Source organism: Eschrichtius robustus, chromosome 16 (genome assembly GCF_028021215.1).
Source record: "Eschrichtius robustus isolate mEscRob2 chromosome 16, mEscRob2.pri, whole genome shotgun sequence".
NCBI classification, from domain to species: Eukaryota; Metazoa; Chordata; class Mammalia; order Artiodactyla; family Eschrichtiidae; genus Eschrichtius; species Eschrichtius robustus.
In genome coordinates this window covers 57,777,625-57,796,248 of record NC_090839.1, presented here as the reverse complement: position 1 = coordinate 57,796,248, position 18,624 = coordinate 57,777,625, and the positions used below count along the sequence as shown (strand labels likewise).

The window sequence follows — 18,624 nt, the reverse complement described above, 5'->3', positions numbered from 1 at the left end:
CTAGCTGAATTTCCTCCTTTTCAATCTGCTCTTATAGAACATGCAGACATGGACACACACACCCTTAGCCCTTCTGAATTTCCTACTCTGCCCGTCTTGAGAATTTTCTCTTCCTACTAGGTGTGGTTTCAGAATTCCAACCATAATATTGCCAGTGAAGAGGCACAATTCACCATTATAACCAAAATGATTAGGAAGTTCACTGGAATATTAAAATGAAATCATGTCCAAAGCAGTCACCAACAACGTGCTTCACCGCTTGGAGACGCCTGGTTCTCTCCCTGGCAAACACGGCATTAGTTATACCTGGTTACTGCCAGCAATGAGCAAGTTCATTATAAGTTAGCCAATTTCAGTTTTACAGCAGGTGCGTTACTCTGAGATTTTTATAAATTGTTCACATGAGGATAAGCCATACAATTTTATTTTTTTCTGTTCAATATAGTAGTGATATACTGAGGGTACATAGACCAAAAAGCGACAATTACCACCTACTAAGGTAAGATAATGATTTTCAGACAAACTAATGTGATATAAACATGCAATGTTGCATTTACGGCTTATGAATCTTGCTTTCATGAGCCTAAAGGGTAACTTATTTTTTCTTCATAACTCATGATGTGACCTTGGGAACAAAAAAATCTTTGTTTCTGCCTTTTTGAATCTAAAAATGCGCTCGACACTGTGGGCTGGAGATAATGGTCACACTATCAATGATTCCTACAGTACACGGTCAGATATATAAGGCTTAGGCCCTGCAGACGCATTGTTTTGGAGGGTTGGGAGAATTTAAGGCCGATTCATCCTTGGTTCGTTATTACCCTCCACCTTTTCGGTAAAAAAGTAAAAAAAAAAAAAAAAATTTTTAGAAACTTTTTTGCAGTAGAAGCTCAGAATTGCACTAAGAAGCTCAGAATTAATCCAACTCTAATGACAATACAAGAAATGACGGACATTGTCTTATTTCTCTGCTTTTATTTTCCCTTCCTGATGATTTCATCAAATTTCACTTCTTAATATTCTTAACTTTGTTTCATTGCATTTGTTTTTAAAACACTTCAAATGCTCTACTTGGGAATGCGTGAGATATGAATAAATAATGAACAAAGAGTGTTTCCCTTTGTCATCAGAATAGAGGTGATCTAGGCTTATTCAGGTTTTCTAAAAGATGGATAAGCCACAGAGCTATAGCAAATGCATTTAACCCTTTCACACAGTCCTGAATACAGCCAGATTCTTTCTAGAGACCAGAAAGCCAGTCTCCTGGCCAGACTGTGCTGGGTATAGCGGAGTTTTCCTTTGAGCGGTACTATTGGCATTTGGGCCCCGTAACTCTTTGTGTTGGGGGGTGTGGCGGGAGGCCGTCCTGTCCTGTGCATTGTAGGATTTTTAGCAGCAACCCTGGCCTCTACCCAGTAGATGCTATCACAACAAACAAAAATGTCTCCAGACATTCCCAATGTCCCATGAGGACCACTGCCTTAGAGACTTCCCTCTCTCCGACTCCAGGGGGCCAGAATGTTCTAGGAGGATCCCTAACAGCGAGGCAGAAAGGGTAGCACTTCAAGAAAGCAGCCCATTACACCAGTACCAATTTTTTTTTCTTCAGCATTCACCACCATTCCTTGATATTCACTTGGCAATAGCAAAGTCCACGTACAGAAAGACCAAACGGGCCTTGGGGAACAAATCAATCTGCATTGTCCTCAGAGAGGGAAAAAGGAAGGCAAAGGCCATTTTGGAAAATCCAACTAAATGAGTCACTTCCAATTTCTTTGAACTTCAAGAGTGTGCGTTAGACTCGACACCTAATTTTCTCTTCTGGGCCAAAGGTTCATTCACCTTGAAACACAAGATGTCTTTGGGGAGGGGGGCAAGACCGCCCCAGTTAATTGTACGTTTGAAACTCTCCTGTCCCTCCATCGGGGGATTCAAAGGGCAAATGTGATCCAACCTCCTTAATCACCAGATGTTTGCAATCATCAGAAAGACGTCTTGGGCTGTAACCATTTCTCTGTTCTCCAGCATTCAGTCTCAAAGAGAATTTACATAACAAAATGTGACATGTAGAATGCTTAAAGGCACCAACCATGACAAGACGAATTACACTCATTTTTCAAGACTCTTTGCAAGGTGCTGCACAGCAAGCGCGCGGGCTGCATGCCGGGCGGTTCCGGGGGGTGGGGGGGCGGTCAAGGCCGGCATGCGCTAGATCGCACGCAAGGGGTGCTGGTGCGGGAGGCCCGCCCGGGGTCGGGGGGCTGCCCCACTTACCCGCCGTAGGCCGGGATCGGGGGCGGGGGCGCCGCGGCCCGGAAGGTGTTGTACACGGTGCGGCCGCGGCCTCGCAGGTGCGCCCCTCGGTAGGCGGCCGCGGCGGTGGCGGCTGGATATGGGAAGCCGGGCACTGCGGGCGACAGGAGACAGCAGAGCTTTCAGAGGCACTCCTGCCTTTGAGGGAACCACCCGCCCCCCCCCGCCGACCCCCCGACTCAGGACCCTTCTCCCCGCAGGCCAAGGCTGGACACCTGCCCCCCTTCCTTCCCAGAGTCAGGCTTCCAAAGGCGGGCAGGAGGGAGGAGACCAAGGCCTGATTCCAGAGAGGATGGGCTAGTTCAGCCCGTGGTCCCTGTGCCCAAGGTCAAGGACAGACCTTCACAAAGCATTCTTAATAACGGGAGAAAAGCTCACTGCACAAACTTAAATTTTTAAAAAGGTATTGCAACAGATTGCAAGATGTGTGTGCAGTGCGTTCTCAGATCTGTCTACCTATCACCCATCTATCCACATGCATACATACACATATGCATAGTGTAACGTACATGTGGATGAGCACACACTATGCATATGTGGATATGTACACATATATCTGTATAAGCATGTGTGCATGGAAGTGAATATATGTATATACGTGTATATACAATATACCTGGATGTTTGTGTGTATATACATGTACGCATGCATATGTGTATGTGAATATGTAAATGTGCATATTTATATGTGTGTGCATATTTATACAGTTATATATACAAATTCATATACATACATATTTCAGTGTGTTTGTAGTTATCTCTGGGGCTAAACTTCATAAGTAAATGTTAGTTGTCTATTCATAGCTTTTCCCCAACCCATTTTAATTTTTTTTTCCTTATTTTCCTTTATGTACCTATATTGCTTGTTAAAAATTTTAAATTGAAATACTGCGTTCCTACAGACAAGTGTACACATCGTAAGTGTATGGACCTCTCAGGCTCCAAGAAACAAATTATTACTAAGGTCCCATCAGCCCCCTAACCATTTATACAGCTTATAAAACCATTTCTACCACAAACATAATTGCAGAGAAGTGTGGGAATTCGACTCTGAAGGAAAGGGTTTGGGCAGGGTTTTCTTCCCTGGGGGAAAATTCTCTGAGCAGAATGACTTGGTGAGGAGTCAGCAGGGAAAGTAAGCCTGATGCTTGAGATCCCTGATAATTCATATGGCTTCCTCTGCCTGGGGTGTCATTCCTCCTAGGATGTCTGCAAATCCTCACGTATCAGGGCCCCTGAAGCCTTCAGAACACCACCTCTGCCTTCCTGCTCTTTCTGTCACTGAATCTCACCGCTCTCACCATGCTGGCCATGCCTGTCCCATCCCACTTAGCAGCAGGCACTGTTGCCCACACTGAATCCTGTGGAGGGGATGCTTTTTTAGGAAAATACTGTCCCAGGACCTCTATATTAAAGGCTCAGAAAGTCCTAAGGTAAGGGGAGTGCATTAACACCGTTAACCCAGAACCCCCAAATTTCATTTTTCCAAAAACTCTAGTTTGCAGAATACCCAACCTCTCGCAGGTATTGAGGGAAGTCAGTCATTTATTACCTTTACCTCTTCTATTCATCTGCCAGCTCCTTGAGGCCTCCCACCATATCCCATTCATCTTTGCATCTCCCTGCGCCTCCCCCACGTCAGCAGAAGCCCCCTGATTTTGTCCACAGTAGGTTCTAGATATTGGACACAGTAGATTCTAGATGACTTACATGCATGAACAAGTGAATGAACCGTGGGCTGTGGTCCAGCCAAATGATTGACAGACTATCCAGGGAACTTTCCCTCCCTGTTCCATTCTCTCCCCTCATCCTGCTTAACTAACAGGAGCTTTGAGGATTTCAAGAGAGAGGGAGACAGGTGATACGAACCAGGGTGGGATGGCTTTCCTCCCCATCTACAGCCCTGCCTCCCCTGCTCCATTTCCCCTGGGATTTCAGAAAGTGGTGGTAACAACAGGCAAGGCTGGGAAGGACACAGCTTCTCTTGGCATCATAGGACCATAAAGGCTCAGAGAGGCCTCACAGCCAAGGAAGCTCTTTCCCCAAGTTAACTCAGCATATCCAAGCTTCCCTCTGCCGGGATCTCTATTTTGCTGAATACCTAGCCTCTCACAGGGTGTTGTATTTCATATTATGTTAAACTTGCCTGCACCCAAACGGCTGAGAAGGGCTTTTCCCCTCCCCGCTATCACGTTCAAGAGTAGAAGCCCTCCACCCAGAGAACACACTGGTGGTTGCCAAGGGGGAGGGGGCTGGGGCAGGGATGGAGTGGGAGGTAGGGGTTAGCAGATGCGAGCTTCTATATATAGAATGGATAAACAACAAGGTCCTACTGCATAGCACAGGGAACTACATGCACTATCCTATGATAAACCATAATGGAAAAGAATACTAAAAAAAGAATGTATTGACATATATATATATAATATATATAACTGAATAACTTTGTTGTACAGCAGAAATTAATGCAACACTGTAAATCAGCTATACTTCAATTAAAAAAAAAAGAAAAGAAATACAGAGTAGAAGCCCTTCACCCCATCAATTCCCATTACTCCCAGAGTCCTTGGATAGAGTAGGTTTGCAGCTGCATGTGGGTGGCAAGGGGCGGGGAGAAGAAGGAAGTGGGATTTCCCACAGGAGCCATTCCCAATTCTATATTCATGGAATTGCATGGAGTGGAATATAACTCTTGACCCGGAAGCGAAGGCAGACTAGCTTTCATCTGGAATTCTCTGTGTGTTCTTGAATGGTCAACAGCTATCCGGTTTCGTGGATTCTACCATATCCTTCTGTGATGATGCTGGTAAATGCTAGGGTGGTAGAATCAAGCCAGAATGATTTTTATCTTTCTATTTATGTCTGAGAAGACCATCCAGGTTATTTCTTTTTTTTAATTGTCGTTCAAGACAAATCATACAGCAGTACTTAATTCTCAGCTTTCCAGCCCTCACCACCCATGTTTCCTGGCTGGTGTTTCAACTACTGTTCTTGACATTGCAAAGAGGTGTCAACCTCAATGGGAAAAGCAGGGAAATCCTAATATCGTAAAAGCCCAGGAGTCATAAGATAGGAGATGTTGGCTTTAGGACTGGGGAGAAAATGAGCAAGCGTGCCTTTGACTCCGGCGCTATCTTGCCACAGTTCAAATATTAAGTTTTCAGAGGAACACCTTGGATTTTGAAATAAAGCAAAGGAAAAGTTCACAATCTGGCAGAACAACTGGCTGCCTGTGTGAGGAAACACAGTAATTACGCTGACCCATTCATTATCGCTGGCTACGGCATGGAGTGAGCCAGACAAGATCCCTCTCAGCGACAAGCAGGTTTTACAATAATTCTTGGAGGATTTAGATGTTGAGATAGAACATGAAACAGAAGCTCAGCAGTAGAGCGAGGGGAACACAAGCTGCTAGAAGGGTAGAGCCAGGATGCCACTTTGTCCCTACCCCCTTTGCTGCAGGGAGAAAATATCCTTCTCGATGCAGGATAAGGGATTTGCAGGTCTTAATACCAGGCTCTTTGGGCTGCTCCAAGCAGGGCACATTAGAGGGATTCTTATTTTGTTAAAGGAACAAGGGAAGGACTGCACATCAACTTCCTGGGAGGCCAAGTACCCTTAGGTAAAATAAGGAGGTTCCATTGTAACAGGGGCTTCATGGAGAAGGCACGTGAGTCTCCCAGATGGATGGTTTTCTCAGCTATCCCTTTCTTGTTGCCGTCTAGAGCTGGCCAAGGGGTCTCTTTAGGAAGTCTCTAGCTAGTCACCGTGATGGATGAATGTTCCTTTCTCTTTCCCTCTTTTGTTCCTCCCTCCCTTCCTTCCTCCAGAAAATAAGCAGGACCCCAGTGGGGCTCCTGGGCACAAAAGCCCTTCTGTGTCCCCTTCAATGAGTTTCAACAGGCAGGTTCAAACAGTTGCTAATCAGGGAAGGGAGGGGTTGGGAAGACAAGGGAGGGGCAGTCAAGAAACAATAGTACAGCCTTGGGGCAGAGTCCTGGTTCGCCCTCAAGGGACACACATAACAATATCTTTGAGCTGTTTTGCAGATACTGAAACCCCTGCCAGGCAGGAGAAGTTAACTGTATGCTGCCCACAAACACTAGACCCCAGACCGGTTGGAACCAGAAGGTTGATGATGCCCACTCCCACTTACTACTTACTTACCACCAACCAATCAGAAGAAAGTCCACGAGCTGATCACGCCCTCCTCTTTGAACCATTACTATAAAGCTCCTCACTACCCCCTCCAGGTCGGGACACTCAATTTTGAGGGCATTATCCCGCCGTGGCCCCTTTGCCTGGCAAAGCAATAAAGCTATTCTTTTCTACTTGACCCAAAACTCTGTCGCCAAGATTTAATTCGGTGTTGAGATACAGAGGCCAGATTAGGCGTCCATCCCTCCCTCCCTCCCACCCTTCCTCCCTCCTTCTCTTCCTCCCTTCCATTTATTTTCTAATCTCCTTCTGAAGAATGCTGCCATGAACCTTCCCGGGTGTACTAGCAATCAAGTAACTTGATTGATCAAGTAACAGAAGGAAAAAGACTCTCACCACTGCTAAAGTGCAAGCTCCATGAGGGCAGTGCTCGCCATCTGTTTTGCTATTTGATTTAGAAAACTGCCTGACGCAGCGCAGGTATCAGCTACCTAACACCATGTGTGGACACCCTTTGATGGTGAACCCATGTTAGTCTCCTTCTTTCTGGGACAGTAGAGGCCCTTCCTCTTCCTCTCCCACCTTCCATAATCCAGTCCTTTATACAAAGCACCCTGCCCAAGATTTGCAGATAAACAGTGTGCAAATAACACACCGGACGGATCTCACTCATCTTTATAAAAACAATCACTATGCCCATACTTAGAAGGTGCTGTACTGGCCCAAAAATAGCAACCAGACTTGGAATATGTGTGATTCTGATAAAAAGGGAGACAACTTGGATAAACCTACTGCACTGGGAATTACTGCCCACCCTCAATTCATTTAAATTCACGTTTACTGCTGCACCGTGTCAGGGTATGGAGATTGGTTTCTACTTCTGGGGGAAAAGCAGGGCTCAAACTGTTTCCCCAGACAGGTGATGCCTGTCTGGTCTGTAAAAGGAACTCTGTCACGTTCCTCCCTTCATGGGACCCCACACAGCATTCCCTGGAAACCCAGCAAATCTCAGTCTCTGCATGCAATACATGTGTGCAACAAGGAACAATGGAAAATAGCAATCGTTATAATCCCTAACTCGCCTGACTTATAGCCGTGCCTTCTGTTTCTCCCCATCTCCATTAGAGGACTTTTCCCCTATGGCTGGTTTAGGACAGCGTGGCTCTCTTCTCTTGCCAAATGGTCAGTTTCAACTGCAAAAAAACCACAACTGTTTGTCAAGCTTCCTTTAGACTCACATGGGATGGCAGGAACTGATTTATTTATTTTTACTTGCCTACCAGGTGTGTTGGCTTATAGATCATGGTTAACTGCATATGTGAAGTGAATACTTAAGATGATTCAGATATAGATGAAAACAAAACCAAAACGGCTTTATCCTTGAACCATGTAGAAAGAATGTAATAGGGAAGAATAAGTCTGACTCCACGCTAGATCTGCTTCTTTCACTTAAACCTTCGTATTCTATTACTTTTGCTTCGATTTAAGAATGTTGTCTAGAGCCCGAAATAGACAGGATAGCCCATTCTCAAGGCTCTGACTTTTCAGGGTATAACACTTTCCCATTCATATAGAGATAAAAAAGTTCAAAACAGAGAATAACATTTGTCTTGCTGGAGGTTTACAGGAACATCCTGACCTGACCTGACCTACCCGACAGCTACAAGAACAAAGGATTCTGACACCAAGAAGTCTGCAACAACCAGCCACGGCCCTCCCTCACCTTGGCTTTGTTGAAACCATTTGGGGAGTTTGGGGTTTTTGGAGCCACCCCTCTCCTTGCATGTCCCTGCAATAAACCTTCCTGTGCTCCAAACTCCGACATGTAGGTATTGTCCGGCCTCACTGTGCACTGAGCACACGGACTTGGGCTCAGTAACAAGAAGACATCTTAATTATGTGCTTATATTTCAGTGTGACACGTCTCTTTTGCTGAGCTATCATGTCCTCTATCAATACCCCAGTTCAGGAGTTTGGATCCAGGAAGTGGGCAATAAATGTTTAATAAATCCAATGCAAAATGCCAGGTGGAAACTCACAATGTCCCCTCCACTTCTGAGATGGAGTAAATCAATGCTAATAAAAGCCATCCACCTGTCACCCTCTCCAATATTTGTAAATGCCTCTTTGTTAATTAAAGAACAATGTTAGAAAGAAAAGACACCAAATTAGAGGCATTTCTGAAGGCCAACGCTGGAGTTTGATTCTTTTTTTTTTTCCAGTTGAACTTCAAGTTAATAAGCATGTAAACAGACCATCAATGGGGAACAATGGAAAGTATTCAGGCTGCTTTGTGGATACCAAATAAATCCTTAGTTCTTGGCATGAGGGAGACAAGGGACGGGGGAAAAAAAAAACATAGGTTCATTATACTGGAAAGGTTTCCTCTTAAACCTGATCCAGCATGAATCAAAGTGAAAAATCTGGTATCACTGCAACGAAAATTGGATTTAACTCATAAGCTAAAAATGAGTTTCTCTCAAAGAAAACACGGCAAGAGCTTCTGGAGCAAATACCAATTGCACATCTTGTTGACACATCAACACCCGCAGCCCACCCACTCCCAACCTTCAGCTAGATTTACATCCAGAGCATATTGGGAGGAGGTTAGCAGAGTAGCCCTCTCAGTTCTCGGCAATAAGGAGTTCTCCGCCAATGAACTCAATGAAACGGAAACTTTAGGAATGTAACCAGAGGCGTGCTGTGAGGTGCTCAACTATCAAGGCAAATCAACATTTTTAAACAGAAGATGTGTGGGTGTATCAACCCCGCCCAATGGGCCATTTACCAAAGTGTCAACTGCTTATTGCCTGTCTCCCCGAAAAGACAAAGCCCCCACCTCCCACCTCCGACGAGCTCTGCGTTATGTATTTACGGTGAGGAACACGTGATCGCCCCACCCCCGCCCCACCCCCGTCTCTTTTACGAATGTGGTGCTTACCTTCGAAAATAAACACAAATGAGATCATCTCAGCAGCCCGGAAATCCCAAGAGAAGATACACAAAACCAGTGGAAAATACTTGAGGGTTATAAACTGCATATTAAAGTTTTAGAGCTCTGGGAGAGATGGAAGAGTAGCAGATGCAAAACCCGACAGGGGGGCAGCTTCTGCATCAAAGCCATAAAAATATACAACTGCTTTAACGGGCAATTATTCTTTGGATTTGTGCACGGGTTTGAATTTGCATGAGGTTGCCAGATGCCCTGAAAAGGTGTGCCGTTAGGATGGTAGGCGGGAGGGGGGGGGGGGGGAGCTCTCTCTTTGTCTGTTCTTCCTCTCCTTTGCTTCATAATTGCCACCCTCTCCCTACCCTTGAAATGTTTTAAGACAGAGATGTTCATGCTCATTTGGGGTTGAATTGTTCCGTGGGTAATTTACAGTAGGAAATATCCACTTACACAACTCTGGGGGTGAAGACGCTGTTTCAACAGCAGGTTCACGGTTCTGCAGGATTCCCCTTGAGGGAACTCCCGTTCCATGAGCTGGACCATAAATTAAGACGTGGCATAATAGGTAACATACTGAGGTGAAATAAACAGCCAGCTATAGCTCAATTTCACAGGCACAGCACTGTATGATAAACCTCACAATGCATTGTCCAAAAAAAAAAAAACCCCAAAAAACCTGATGATTTTTTCCAAATGGCAAAAATGTTTGCACATTTTTGCAAGACAAATCTCAAAGAAAGGTACATAAAATTGGTTTGTAGCACAGAATTTATACACAACTAGGTCACTGTCTTTAAATGGCATTAAATGGAAAACGTAATATGATGGACCATATTTATTTAGTTCTAGGTCAAAATCAAAATGGAAAGGCTTTCAATTGGGTTGAAATTTAGTCATTTCAAGGTTTGGGGGTAAAAAGGGAGTGTTCCATCCATGCAGTCAACTACAAAAAGACCAAAATGGCCACTCAATTTGTTGGACTCTCTGGTTCTCATATGCACATATATTTATCCCTGAAATGCACATTTGGGATCGGCTTTTGTTTCATTTTAAAATGCATGTTGATATTAAATACTGCTGTTTAGAAGTGAATAAATCTACATTTTGGACAAACAGTTCCTTATAGGACATCCTCATTTGAAATGCATTGAATAGGGAAACAAAAATTTCTAATTAATGTACAAGTCTAATCACCATTCCCCACATGGGAGAGTAATTTTTCACTGTTCATTTGCTCGGTTTAATCTCAAAACTGACATAACAGAAATGCAATGTCCTATAAATCTCCGCTCATTTGTTTCTTTAATATTCATATTCCATTGAACTGCAGCTGCTTGTTGCTGCAGCCTATTACAACTTACGAAAGTGTCGATAAAAATATTATGAAAGGCAAGATGTGTTTCTTCCTGGCTGCGTGTGCCAGTTATTTGGGGAAAGACAATAAATGGCTCCTGGATTGTCCCCCCACCCCCACCCAGGCCTGCTGCTTGGTGGGTGATTAGTGATTAATTACCTGGCAGCAAATTGACATGGCACGAGGAAATTGACACAGCCCTGATTAATTAACTTTTTATGGGAGGTAGTTACTCACAAAACATTGTGCACCATAATTGAAATCTCTTTACATAACGTCATGGTACAAAAGTTTTAGTCAAATCCAAATTAGCCAGAAGTTTCTAGGCTGTTGTAGGTCTGATGAGGATGCAGCGAAGGAATTGGCAAGAACTTGAACTTGGAGAGTGAGGCACATTTTTGAAAGGAAAAAAGATGGGGACATTGTGCTGGCTTGATTGCCCAAGATGAATTTATTGGCCTAACTCTTTACTGTACGAGGCTAAAACGCCTCATTTTCCTCTAGCCTCCTCTGACTACTGCTTCTCAGTGATAAAGATTCTTGCCTTTGTCCAGTCCCTAAACATCGATTCTCTAATTCAATTCTTGGTTCCAGCATCACCTCCGCCTTCAAAGGCTTTTCCTCTCAGTTTTACCCCACACTTCCCAACACGGCCACTGTCACCATCATACCACTCCTTTTTTTCCCCTCCACTTACCATCTTATTTCTACCACCTCATCTGATCGCAACTTCGTTATCTATCTCTCTTTTGGGGTGTCCTGAGGACTTCATTTTGGTCCTTACTGTGTCTCCAATCCCCAGAGGATTACCTGGTCCCAGGTAACTGCTGAAATGTTTATTCATTATATCGTCAGATAAACTGAGGATGCCATAGTAGGTCCGTTACAGGGGAAAGATGATTGACAGTTCTTGAACCTGTGAGAGTTGCTAAGGTGCTGCTTACGAAGGATGTCTATTTTAAGAGAAACTTTAATGAGGACGTTAGTGGTGAGTGACTCTGGACCTCACTTGTGTAAAAGTTCAGGCTGTGATAACTGAAATAATCCAAGCAAAGTCATGATTACAGTTGGCATAATTCCATCCTCTGGTACTCCATTATCAGATGGAGGAGATTCTACTGTATGATGAAACAGCTGCTGGTCACTAACCCGCAGATTAACTCACAAACTCTTCACAAAACCACACGAACCAGTTCTTATTTTGATCTTCACTTTCCTGGCGGGGAGATGAAGATAGAGAGCAGCTCAGAAACTCTCCAATGATCTGAACCCAGGCAGCCTGACACTAGACCTGTCATCTTGTCTATTACACAAGACAGCCAGAACGAAAGCATTCCATGTCATCTTTGAGCCAAAACTGTCTACTTCCACTCTCCCCACGCTGCTTAGAGGCTCTCAATTTGTACTTCCCTACTAGTGTCTGGACAAGCTGCTCCACCACCTCCCTCTATCCATACCACATCCAAGAGAACCAGCCCCGATTCATCATGGACAGAGTTAATTTGCAGGGCAATCTGTTGACAAGCCTCCCTGAGACCTTGTTGGGGGCCAAGGGGTAGGGGAGGGGGGCAGGTGCCGTTTCTTCCATTCTATATTTATGTTCTGAGATTTCAAGACACCTGGAAGGGCTTTTGCTCCTTCTCTGCTAATCGGATACAAGCCATGGGGATCACTCCTGATTTATGTTCCTGATGAGTCCAAGGCAAGCTGTTTTCCTTCTCCCCTGGGGTTGATCTCCACATCTGGATGTGAGCTGGCGTCAGGGGGGTTGTATACAATCCCCAAATGTGGGGGAAGATGGACCCTCCCAGCGGTGGGGACCTGGATTATAATAGTATATGGTGTTATATACACAAACCGAATTACCGTCAAAATAATGAGCTCCTTATGACTAAACTCAACTAGAAATTTTCTCCAAGATTTGGCAGATGCGAATAGAAACTTTCAGGATATTTGGGAATGTTGCACTTTCTTCTGTATACAATCTATTGGTTAATACCGTTATCAAATATCACTTGACTCACACCTTGGTTGGAAATAGTCTCTTCCTTGGAAAGAAATGAGTCATCTAGGTTAAAAAAAAAAAAAAAAAAATGCAATGCAGACACAGGGATGTACCCTGAGCAGTGAGATTGGGCTTCCCAAAGCAGACATGTTTCTGAACTTAACAAATTCAAAAAGCCACAACAAACCCCCCACACAATGCTCACGCACATGACTATTCTTTGATCGCTTAGGTCTTTGGGATTTTGAATGAGGACAGCAGCCTCGGTTTTTATCTGATTGCCACGTGATTCCTGCTTAGCTCCTGAACTTAGCGGTTGTCTCTTTTCTCCCAGGTTACAAATGGTTCATTTAATCCAACAGACATGTGGGAAGTGCCAGGGCTGCTGAAATGCGCAGTGATAGGCTTTTTCTGTGCAAAAGACCTATTTGTGATCTGTCTACTCACAGGTATTGACATTACCCCTGCGGGCAGGATCTTTGTAACAGTTCATTCAGCAAAACGAGAATGAATCTCCATCTAGGAGTGTTTAACTCGGCTGGACCTCAGAGGGCATTTGCAAAAGTGCTTTCTGTCCTTTGAAGGAACATCGGAGACAAACAAAGCCATGAGATGCTGAGATCTATTGTAATTTGGACGAAGCAATTTACCATCATCTATGCGTTTGACAAAAACCTGTACTGGTGTCAATGTAGCTTTTTTCAGGCAGCCGTGGAGAAAAAAAAAAAAGGCTAATAATTTATATAAATAATTACTTTATCGAGTGCATACACACAGTAAAGGTTCAATTGTTGAATGATTCACGATCTATCTAACAGCTGGCTGAAACGGCAAGCTCGGTGAATTGCCTCTCCAGGTAGGAAGGAGGGCAAGTGAGATAAATGAGCTTCCCTATGCTGGGCCGGATTTCCCATGGTTCTCTAGGGCTGCTGGGGCTCCATGAACATGAGACCCCCGGAGGAGGTTGGCCGTGGCTCACGGGATAGTGATGCAGTGCAAAAGCATCGTTCATTTCACTTCCAGCCATCACTGTGGGTAGAGCTGGTCGGTTTGTGTTGAGGCCCATCTGATCTTGAGAGCCAGCTTCCAGACTTGAAAACTGAGTCCTGATCTTTTGAGCAACACCCCGAGCAAACCTGGAGGACGGGTGCTGTCTGGACCCCGGGATCACCTCCCTGATATCCCAGCTGGAGCCCTCCCCAAACACCCACATAGAACAGACTGAAGGAAGACCATTCAGAAATGGTCCAGTTGTCCAGGCACTAGACTAACATAAACCTTCCAAACCAGCTTTTTTGGTGAACTTTCAAAAGTACCTGGAGAAGGTGGCTTCTAAGAAAGAAAAGGAAAGAAGAGCCATTTGTTAGAGGAGCTGCAATGCCTCAAGCAGTCTGAAAGTCTTTTTACACAAGGATTTCATTTAATGCTCACAGGTAAGCAGGTATTCATGAAGACGTTCATGGCAAAAAGACTTGGCCAAGGTCACACTGCTAGTGTACCATGACGATTAGGACCCAGCTCTGCCTGAATCCAGCTCTTCTCCTACAAATTTTTTATTGCTTCAGGAGAATTTTGCAAAACTAATACTGGAGACTAAGATTTGCTGACAAAAAAAAAAGATCTTTGGGAAAGGCTTCTTAGATCTCTATAGCAATGACCAAGGGTGGGGATGATATATATCCTTGGGCAGGTGTGCCCATAGAGGGGGCTCTTGTATGTTTGTTTGTTACACAAAAGGCAATCAGGTGTCAAGAGCCTACAGGGCATGCAAACCAAACCCAAGGAGATGGATCTAAAATATGTGGTGTGTTATTTGGTCCTGAAAATGGCCTTTTGTTAACAAACACTCCCCCCACCACTGAGTTGCCCAGTAGCAATAAAATAGCTCTTGGAATGTCAGTACTTTCACGTGAATGAACACGTGATTTAAGACAGTGGTGTTTTTGGAGTTCTTAGTGAAGTTAAGTGTTTAAATGATTGTGTTTACATGAACTGTACCAGGCTCCTTCCCCTCCGGTGGGAGGTAAGCTCCCCCTCCTCTCATGCATCTTTGCACTGCATGGGGAGATTTGCTTTTGAAGAGAAATAAGGCAAGGGAAGGAGGGGCCACCTCTGTGGTTGGACACGTTTCTATGCAAGAAACACCAAGCGGTCCCGCTCCAGGGCTTGAATTATATGAGTGTCATTGGTGGTTCTTACCTCCCTACTAAGCCAGTGGTCCCCAACCTTTCTGGCACCAGGGACCAGTTTGGTGGAAGACAATTTTTCCACGGATCAGTGGCGGGGGCAGGGGTGGAGATGGTTCAGGGGGTGATGCGAGCGATGGGGAGAGGCAGATGAAGCTTCGCTCGCTCGCTGCTCACCGTCTGCTGTGTGGCCCGGTTCCTAGCAGGCCGAGGACCCGTACTGATCTGTGGCCCAGGGGTTGAGGACCCCTGTACTAAGCTGCTCACTCCCAGCTGTGCAGACTTTGAGAGGGCTTGGCTCCATTTACAAAGCCAGGTTCCCTAAACACATACACCTGCACCCCCTTATCTTCCAGGAATCAAACAGGATCTTATCTTTGGCCCCTGCAAATTTCATGTTCAGAGCTCTGAACTCAGAAGAGGATTTTTTTTTTTTTTCCATTTTAAATCCACATTAGAGAAAGACAAGTATCATATGATATCACTTCTATGGGGAATCTAAAAAAATGATGCAAATGAACTTATTTACAAAGCAGAAATAGAACTCACAGACATAGAAAACACACTTATGGTTACCAAAGGGAAAAGGGGGTAGGGGAGGGATAAATTAGGAGTTTGAGATTAACAGATACACAGTACTATGTATAAAATAGATAACCAACAAGAACCTACTGTATAGCACAGGGAACTGTATTCAATATCTTGTAATAACCTATAATGGAAAAGATTCTGAAAAGGAATATATATATATATTATATATATAACTGAATCTGAAAAATAATATATTTTATATATATATATTATATATACTATATAAGTGAATCTGAAAAGAATACATACATTCTATATATTATATATATAACTGAATCTTTAAAAGAATATATATATAATTATATGTTTATATGTATATAACTGAATCACTTTGCTGTACACCTAAAATATTGTAAATCAACTCTAATAGAAAAATAAAAGTTTTTAAAAAAGAGTGAAAAACAAATATTAGTAAAAAAACAGACAAAGCCACATTAGTTTGAGAAAGCAAATAAAGTGCAGATGAGTGGTTAAACAATAAATTCTTCAAATAAGCTTTTCACCCATTGAAGAATTTCCCTCTGGCCTCTGCCGAGGGCTGGGGGAAGGTGCGCAGGGTCATGGTCGAGGAGGTCAACGTGGGCGCTGCACCAGGCCGTGTGGCGCAGGGTCATGGTCGAGGAGGTCAATGTGGGCGCTGCACCAGGCCGCGTGTGGATCCTCTTAAGAAAAAGTACTTTCTGTCAAGGCTATCACAGGACTTGGGGTTTCCAGGGAATTCTCCCAGAACAACTGCCTCACTGCCTTCCAGAAACGTCTCATCTCAGCCTCGTTCTCTGGCTGTGCACGCGCCAGGATCCCAGGGCAACGTAGTTTATTGTTTTAATATCTGTTTGACACAAAGCAAACCGTTCTCCAGTGACTCCTTATCTGTCACATGTATTTCTGTGCAAGAAATATCAAGACGAATAAGATGTCTGGGGGCACACCACGGGATGGTAGTTTTTGCAATTGGCAGCCTTTTGCAGCAGCAAGACCCCCATCTGAAAAAGACAAAAGTCCCCCTTCTGCATGGAGATTAATAACCAAAGTGCTGGGAGAGCAGCTGCCTGAATTGTGGCTTCTTCTCTGCGGAGCCTTCCCTGTGAACAGCTGAGGGTGTTCAACTACTGTTTTTTAAGAATTTTCCTGAAGTTGGTAGAAAGAAAGAAAGAGAGAGAGAGAGAGAAAGAAAGATAGGAAGGAAGGAAGAAAGCAAGCAGGGAGGGAGGGAGGGAGGGAGGAAGGGAGGAAGGAGGGAAGAAGAACACAACAGTAACAACGAAGTGGTCTGTGACCGTGAGTCAGCCAGAGTAACCACCGATGTCGGTAAAGGAGCTAATCAGCTCGGGGGTGGGTGGGGGAGGTAGAGGCAAGGACTGAAAATACAACTGAACCTGTTCTGAAAACTGGTGTCCATACGGAATAACTAAGTTAACATAAGAGCTAGTAAAAAACTCTTAAAACCACCTGTTAATAAGTCAGAGATGTGCTGGGCCATCAGAAAACAGGGCAGAGGAAGCAAAGCAAAGAGACGGTGCTTCAGGACTGCAGAAGGAATGGCTCCTGGAGTCCATCCATCAGTAGGGGTAGCTGGACGGCTGTGTCCAACTGCGGACAATCACTGATCATTAAGTCAGGCGTGTGCTATGATCGAGGCGACAGGCAGAGCCTGGCACACAGTAGGTGCCTCACAATCTCTCCATCTGTGGGCTCAGTGAGGGAAATAGGATTTCAGTCGCCAAGTGTGTCTCTAGGGCCAGATGATGGTGAAAGCAGTGATACTTAGTTCACCTTCCAAGAGGTATTCAGAAGGCAGTGTTGACAGTGGGTAAGTCTCCTGTTGGGTGCAGCCTCCCAACTACCCCTGAGTACTGTGTTTGTGATTCTGCAATCTCAGCGTTATGTATCTGTCTATTTTCTGTCTTGCCCACAAGAATGTGGGCACTGCAGATGCTGACTTGTGGACGTATGGTTCACGGGGTATTGCAGTGTGTAGAATGGTGCCTGGCACAGAAAGAACTTGATAAAGATTGGTTGAATGAAGTCATGCATTTTCACCCCCCTCCCCCCATCAAAGGACTGATAGAATGACTAAAGGCTCGAAGGAATTATTTCAGAGATGATGATAAGGGGACTTAGGTATGTTGACACCATAATGCTGAGCCATAGACGTGGGAAAAGCTGGCCACTGATTCCTGATTAGAAGGATGCAGTCCGGAGGACCTTTCGGACCAGCCTTGTTGGAAGTGTGTGGGAGGAAGCAGAAGGAGCCCAGGCAGAAGTTGAGGGATCCTGGGTACGTGGACAGAGTTGCACCATTTATCCCAGGGAAACTAGGGCAGGTCATAGAGAAGTCCAGCAGCTCCAAAATCATGGCTCCAAATCCAGCTGTGTTTCTTTGTTGTTTATTGTGAGAGCAAAGCGAAGTCAATCCACTGTATCTAGACTGAATCTATGCACGTATCTTACTTTACTATGGACCAGGAAAAGGGTATCCTCTTTATGTGCCCTACCTGACATTATTTGTTTCAAAATATGATAAAATGGCACAAAATGCAAAAGGGACACCACACTGCACATAAAAAGAAGTCTCCTTTTACCTCCACCCCCAGGTAGCCAGCCGACCTGTGTCCTGCCCTTTAAAGGAGAATGATGGCCTGACAAAGGGGTTGGTAAACAAATCTGGCACAAAGACTGTTTTTGTAAATAAACTGTTATGGGAAGTCCAGCCACATCTATTCATTTATGTATTGTCTGTGGCTACTTTCAAGCTATAAGGACAAAGTTGAGTAGTTGCAGTGGAGACCAGGTGGGACATAGGACTGGAAATATTGACTCTCTGGCTTTTCAAAGAACAGTTGTGCCAACCCCCTGGCCAGACAGATCAGACAGGGGGAAAAAGGACTCTCCAGAGATCTTGGGATGGAAAGGAGTAAGCACAACGTTGGGGCTTGAACGCAGAGAACGGACAGCTGTCTAGAGGGTCCACCTGACCTCTCTCTGCTCAGACTTTTCCAGGGCAGAGCAAGGAGCCTCTGGTGTGTAAGTTTAGAGACTAGTAAAGATGGAAGGCTCGGGATGCAGTT

General features: G+C 44.6%; 1 protein-coding gene across 7 annotated transcripts in view; it reads right to left on the bottom strand.

Moving 5' to 3' along the window:
• Nucleotides 1–18,624, bottom strand: part of RBFOX1 (RNA binding fox-1 homolog 1) — a 1,862,366-nt gene that overhangs the window by 53,359 nt on the left and 1,790,383 nt on the right. For all 7 annotated transcript variants that reach the window (XM_068565272.1, XM_068565270.1, XM_068565268.1 and 4 more), the window contains one exon: nt 2,275–2,407. In XM_068565272.1, coding sequence (XP_068421373.1) covers nt 2,275–2,407 — 133 coding nt within the window. The remainder of the gene's footprint in view (nt 1–2,274; nt 2,408–18,624) is intronic.